The following is a 7206-nucleotide window of genomic DNA, read 5'->3' on the forward strand; positions in this document are numbered from 1 at the left end:
ACATGTTTAACTTTGAAATGTCTTCTTATATGCATGCTTCAAAAGAAACTTAATTATTATCCCTTAATCATGTGTTTACTTACTCTAATTGCTACATAATTTGATGTGCAGCCTTTTTAATCCCATCAAAGAAAGTGATTTATATACTCTAGTAACTCATAAGAAATTAATATTGAGCAACAGCTTCTTTAACTTAATACTACTTTAATTTGTAGTATTGGCTTCTCTCTTGTTTTCCCATCTGAAATTGGAAAAATATTTAAAAAGCATGGGTCATAAATATTCTCGATCCATGATGCAAGTCACTTTATGCCACAGGAAATTATTGCTAGGCAAAGGGAATATTTGGCTGGACAAATAGGCAATGGTGTCACAGGTAATCTAGCATCATTTAAAGCTAATGGTGCTTCAACAGAAAAAGGGTAATTAAGTTCAATACTTGGTTGTTAATTAACATCATAAAGCTATTAGTTATATATATCGAGCATGGTTCTATATAAAAATTTTGTTCATTAATTTTAACTTATGATTAATTACGTACATGCAGCGTGGGTTTGCTACGTGGTCCTGATGGTCAACTTCCACAGCAGTTGAGGAATATAGAGCCTCGACTTATTGAGCAGATTAGTAATGAGATAATTGACTCTAATACCAATGTTCACTGGGATGATATCGGTTAGAGGTTTTTCGTGTTTCATTAACTTTTAATTATCTTTATTAATAAATAAATTTTTTTATATATTGTCATCTGAATTACAGCTGGATTGCATCATGCGAAAAAATGTGTAAATGAGATGGTGATATGGCCTTTGTTACGCCCTGATATTTTCAAAGGCTGTCGTTCTCAAGGAAGAGGACTTCTTTTATTTGGTCCCCCGGTAAGCTCAATATATATACATTAATCTACTATATAATATATCGTTTATGACAAAAGTCAAACTCTTTTGATTTGTTAATTGATATAGGGAACAGGTAAAACAATGATAGGTAAAGCTATTGCTGGAGAGTCTAAAGCAACATTTTTCTACATATCTGCGAGTTCAGTAACAAGCATGTGGGTATGTATGTATGTATGTGATTGATTTATAGCACTACGTACCCACATATTTTTTATTGGTTATATTCAAGTAAAACAAAAGGTTATAAATTAAAGATATGATAACTATATATGTATAGGTGGGAGAGGGTGAAAAGCTAGTTCGGGCTCTTTTTGGAGTTGCCAGATGTCATCAGCCAGCAGTAATATTTGTGGATGAAATTGATTCTCTGTTGTCCAAGGTATATACCTCACATTTAGATTTTATTCGAATACTTTAATTTATTTAGTCTAATTACATGATTCACTTTCCTTTTTTTTTTCAATTTGATTACAATTGCAGCGTAATCATATTATGAGCATGAGTCAACCAGGCGAATTAAGACACAGTTTCTTATTGAAATGGAAAGATTCGGTGGAAGTGAACAAATTCTACTCATAGGTGAATAAACTCTAACATCAAAGAGAGGGGTTAAACTCAAGAAATAGCAACATACCGCCATTGATTCACATATTTTAGCATCCAACTTTCAATACTTAATTTCTATAAAACTGTAATTTGAAAATTTTACTCAGCTATAGCATGCAGTACCAATTTAAATACACACCAATTTACATTGCTATAATTAGGTAGATCTTTTAAAGTATAATAATGCCTTGAAAAAAATATTTGTAAGTAGACGCTATAATTGAGTAAATGTTCCAAAGTAAGGAAAAGAAAAGGTAAAATGCAAATACTAAAATTTCTCGTGACACCCCTTCTATAAAATCTTGCGTCCCCCCTGGATGTTGTTATATATATACCTGAAAATTGAAACACCTTTTTCAGACAAATAAAGAGCTTCCATATATATTCACTTCAATTTTAGTGAAATCCCACTTGTAAAGTTTTATCTTATTTCACACCATTTATAAATCCATTTGCTTTGTGATCATATATACATCTGAAGGAGCAACAAATAGACCACAAGATTTAGATGAAGCAGCTAGGAGGCGATTGACCAAGAGATTTTATATTACACTCCCTTCAGCAGGTACAACTTTAATTTACCTTTTTTTTTTCTTTAAAATTAACTCCTTATATATGCTACTTAATATTTATACAAGGCTAATTATGTCTTCCGTGTATAGAAGCAAGAGCCTGGATAATCCGTACTCTTTTGAACAAGGATGGACTTTTTAAACTCTCAAAGAAGGATATTGATACCATATGCAAATTAACAGATGGTTTTATCTCTACTCTTTTAAAACTTTATTTTTCCTCACTTTGATGTATGTCTTACCCTTACCTTACATGTATTTTGATTTGTTTTAGGGTATTCAGGATCTGATATGACAAATTTAGTCAAAGATGCTTCCATGGGTCCAATCAGAGAGGTTTTGAAACAAGGGGGCGAGATTACTAATCTTAAAATGGAGGATATGAGATCAGTTACTCTAAAGGTACATACGATTGAAATCAGCATGGATTTTCAACTTTCATACCTCTTGGGTATTATATTTAAAACTAGGAGTCTGTTACAACAGATTGTATACATGTAACAGATTGTATATTTGTATACAGGCGATTCTTAGTGGTTATCTTATGTTTGTATGTTCTCTCTAATTTTTATAGGACTTTAAGGATGCACTAAAGGAGGTGAGACCTTCTGTTTCTTGGAACGAACTTCGAATATATGAAGAGTGGAACAACCAATTTGGAAGTTTATCGACATCAACCATCTAGCTTTTTTCAAGTAAATTTAGTTCATTAATAAGTTGATGATGGACAGATATGAAACTTTGTTTTTGTGCTCTTGGTTTTGGAACTTGATTTTTTTTTTCGAAAATGCTCAATGACAATCAAACAAATCATAATTTCGCGTACATGTAGTCAACACTAAATTGCAAAAATAGTCATTGTTTTTACTCGAAAGTTACCACTTTGGTCTAAAAAATTTCAAAAATGGTAATTTTATTGTAGTTTTGTTCCAAAGCTTTTTGAAAATACTACAATTATATCTTTACTTTTATCTTTTTCCTTTTTCTTTTTCATTTATGCATTTATAAAAAAATCAAAAATAAAAATCCAACATCACCCTTACTATCCTAACACACGCACCGTCTCTCTCTCTCTCTCTCTCTCTCTCTCTCTCTCTCTCTCTCTCTCTCTCTCTCTCTCTCTCTCTCTCTCTCTCTCTCTCTCTCTCTCTCTCTCTCTCAAACAACACTACTAACCGGAAAATTAGAGCGTGCGTGCAGCCACCACCTTCCGGAAAATCAGAACACCACTACTTGCCAGAAATTTAGAACGCGACCACCACCACCATCAGAACGCCATATTTTCGTCGGTGGAGGCACTAAAAATCTAGTGCCACCAGAAGCGTGGAAATCCTAACACCACTATAACCTAGTGTTGCATTCACCGACGCTTTAATTTCTCGTTGAGACGACCTTCTGAGTGAGAGAGTGAGAGAGAGATATACATTGTTGTCGAATCCAGAACACCACCACCTACCTTCTCCGATGTCGCCTACCAGAAACCACAAGTCACCGCAGCTACTAGGGTTTTCAGAGTCGATGTCGGTTTTGTTTGAAGATTTTGTCATAGAACTAGAATGTCTCTATCGTCATCGTTGCAAATCTAAAAGTCCAGTGTCGTCGCAGATCTGGAATGCCATTCCTAAGATCTCCAACAACTCAGTCGCGACCACTTTTTGTTTTCTCAGGTAGTGGAACCCCTAGATCTCCAATAAAATGACAACGAGATACAACGTCAACTTCTGTTGGGTTGTTAATACATCTATACACATAAGATATGTGTAACGAAATAGCAAAACAAGGTCTATATGTACATGCACCATAGGATCTAGGTTTTACTAAGTATAGCAACCTACTTTGAAATCTAACAAAAGAAAAGGTAAGAACTAAAGAAGTTTTTTGTACTGTTTGCTCGAACCTGAGACCGGGTATGAGGATGCTCTCAAGCTTAACTACTGCAACCTATGGTTTCCCCTTAGGATTTTTCTTAAGATCATTTGTAGGTCTGAGCTGACGGGTTTCTCACCATTCTGGGTATCTGATTTTCTCAAAACATCCATCAATGTTGTAACCATCTTTTTCATAATGCTTATATTTTAAATTTCTCTTGTCGACAAGACTCTTATCTATCATTGTCTGTGTAACACCCGATCATTTATAACAATGATTTACTATGGTTTTAAAAATATATTAAAACTTTTTTTTTATCAAAAGTCAATTTAATAAAAACCTTGTATTACGTCTAGTGTACAAATCATATTACACAAACCATACAACTGGTTTAACATTTGCATATTCTCTATTTCTTTGTATGTGATCATGGAATACATGACATTAAATAAAATATATGTAAGACAAAAATTGTATTGTGAGTCATAAGAATTTAGACTCAAATCATATACAATATCTTATAACAATTCGTTTTCATATTATAAAATATTTTAAGACTATGCAATGCATGTCCTCACTCAATGAAAACTTATAGGTCCTTCCCGTATCTTTTATATGTTCTTTATCTCACAGTTGTATGTCACATCTAGTGTCCATAGGACATAACTTTCGGTAATAAATCGAACCTGTTTTATCATGTTAGAAGAACATATCAACTACCACGATATCTAGACAACTACTTCGCGACGGGGTTTATCATCCTAGTAGTATCTTGTTGTTCCCTTATAGGAAACTGTGGCTAGCTTGCCTTGTATTTATTCACTTGCTATGTTATATCCAGTAGCATCTTGCTGATCCCTTATACGAAATTGTGGCTAGCATGCTCTTTATTTATTCACTTGCTATGCTATATACTCGAATGATGCATGCTCACTCTTTTTTTCAAGACTTGTCACACACAATGTTATGCTTAACAAAATAATCATAAGGGAACATATAATGTTAAGCCATTTCATATCAAAACATATAATCCAATTATGCTTAGCAAGCTCATATTTTGCTATACTTTTCAAGTATCATATTTCACATATATAAACTTTAAAAAATACATCGTTAAGCAATGTCTTATTTTATTAAGCCATGTATCCCAATAAAAGTTTCTAATATCTCACAACAAACAATAGATATATGTTTTACAATAACTCTTTGATATGTAAAATGTGCTCTCCCAAAATATATAGTCTATTCTTTAAAAGTTCTGATTGATTTTGTATGATTCGAATGTAACTGAAGATGCACTCTATTTATACTAAATCTTTGAGCATGTTTCGTATAATCTAGAAGCTTAACCATCCACACGATATCCCAAAAGTTTGACACATATCCTCCAAATAAACACATAAATCCCTTCAATTTGCCATCCAATTAAAAATGTACGGTATATTTCTTAAGAGGACACCTATCAATTTTTTTGACCAATTACATGCGACCATCAATTCTTCTTCCCTTTAATTAATTATTTGGATATATTATCTAAACACCATACACACATTTTCTCATAATATCATTATGTATAGGCTATGTAATGTTCAACATCCATTATTTGTTAATTTTTAATATAAACATATTGATTGTTTTAAACTAATATCTTTATTTTCTCTTTCATTTTTAGTTAATCACATATAACTAGTAAAGAGGCCCGTGCGTTGCAGGGGTCACAATTTTTTTTTGATCTTTGGTGGATCACGAAAGTAGGACGTTATAACTGGTTGACTTTGAAAGTACGATAATAATAAACTAGTTGTAATTTATTATCATGGGATGATGGTTCATTAGAATCTCGACCACTTCTCTTCTGTGGTATTTGATGGGTTTTCTAGGTTGTAAAAAAAAATTCATGTGACAGAAAAACACTTAAACCCTTAAGTTCACATGCAACCTAAAAATGATCTATGTTTTCTCTCTTAATAGCTATAAACTATGAATGTCTAAGAACCCTATGGAATGTAACACCCAAAATCAGAAAGGCCAGTAAAGGAAAGAAAACCCTAAGTCAAAGGGTCAAGTCGTCGAGTCCAGGGAGGAACTCGACGAGTCGAAGCGGGAACCGGGGGATCGATTAAGTAACCGACTCGGCGAGTCGGCAAAGAGGAATCGACGAGTCCGGTCTGAAGAGGGAAACCCTAAATCCGGGACTTTGTGCACTATTTAAACATCTCATTCTCTCCCTTAGGGTTCCTTATAGCCTCTCTTATCCAGAATACGAAACCCTAAGCCTCCATTGTTGCACATTCAAGCTTTCTTGCAATTTTGGGTGATTTGAAGGAAAAAGGAAGAAGGGAATCATTGGGGATTCAAGGATTGGATTTAGATCCAAAATTGGTGGGACTTTTCAGAGCATTAGGAGGTAAGAAGTCATTACCTTCACTCTTTTGCATATAGTGTTACCTTTGATATGAGATTTGGGGCTTTTATGGCATGATTAAGAGCCAATTCGAGTTAGAAGTCCAGATCTGAAGTTGCTACTTCAGATCCAGGTGTGTCTTGGCCTAGAGGACCATAAAGTAGTAGTCTTTGGTGTGTTGATGAAGCATGGTTGCCATAAACCCTAGTTTGGAGTGTTTTGAGCCTAGATCTCCTTAGTTACATGTAAAGTTTGCAACTTTACGTAAGGAACAGGCTTTAGAAGAGTGGATCTACAGTTTGGAGCACCAGCATGGCTCGAAAAGCCATTGTATGGATTAAGAACTGAATAGACTCGATGACTCCATCGAGTGGACTCGGCGAGTAGTATGAAGATTAGGAGGAACTCGACAAGTTGGATGAACAACTCGGCGAGTCTGTTGAAGATTGCCTTGGACTCGGTGAGTCAAGTCGCGAAACCCCAAACCCTTCGAGTTAAGACTCGGATCAGTGAGTCGAGTGGGGACTCAGTGAGTTGGACAGGTCAGGACTCGAAAATCGGTAGACTCGGCGAGTCAGGGGCTGACTCGACGAGTCGAGTCGCGAATGAAAGGATTCTGAGCGTATGAACTCGGCGAGTCAGTAGGCAGACTCGGCGAGTAGGGTTGACCTGGAAGGTTGACTTTGATCAGAGTTGACTTATTTTGACTTCTGGAGTTCAATTTGAAACTAAGTGTTATATTGATATTGGTAGCTTGAATAGCTAGTGGGGCAACGGTTTAGAGAGTTGTCGGACAGCAGCCGGGGGGTTTATCAGCAAAGTCCAGCAGTGCGAGGTGAGTCTCCTCACTGTTTGT

At 35.1% G+C, this 7206-nt stretch overlaps 1 protein-coding gene across 1 annotated transcript; it reads left to right on the forward strand.

Moving 5' to 3' along the window:
- The first annotated feature begins 309 nt into the window (after positions 1-309).
- LOC111889468 (ATPase family AAA domain-containing protein FIGL1) lies at positions 310-2891 on the forward strand. Its single transcript, XM_023885617.2, has 10 exons — positions 310-422; positions 548-675; positions 760-878; positions 966-1058; positions 1177-1278; positions 1397-1478; positions 1987-2070; positions 2168-2263; positions 2352-2479; positions 2652-2891. Exons 1-10 carry the CDS (start codon positions 310-312, stop codon positions 2760-2762), a joined length of 1056 nt encoding a protein of 351 aa, XP_023741385.1. The 3' UTR covers positions 2763-2891.
- The last annotated feature ends 4315 nt before the right edge of the window (positions 2892-7206 follow it).

Source organism: Lactuca sativa, chromosome 2 (assembly GCF_002870075.4).
Source record: "Lactuca sativa cultivar Salinas chromosome 2, Lsat_Salinas_v11, whole genome shotgun sequence".
Lineage (NCBI taxonomy): Eukaryota > Viridiplantae > Streptophyta > Magnoliopsida > Asterales > Asteraceae > Lactuca > Lactuca sativa.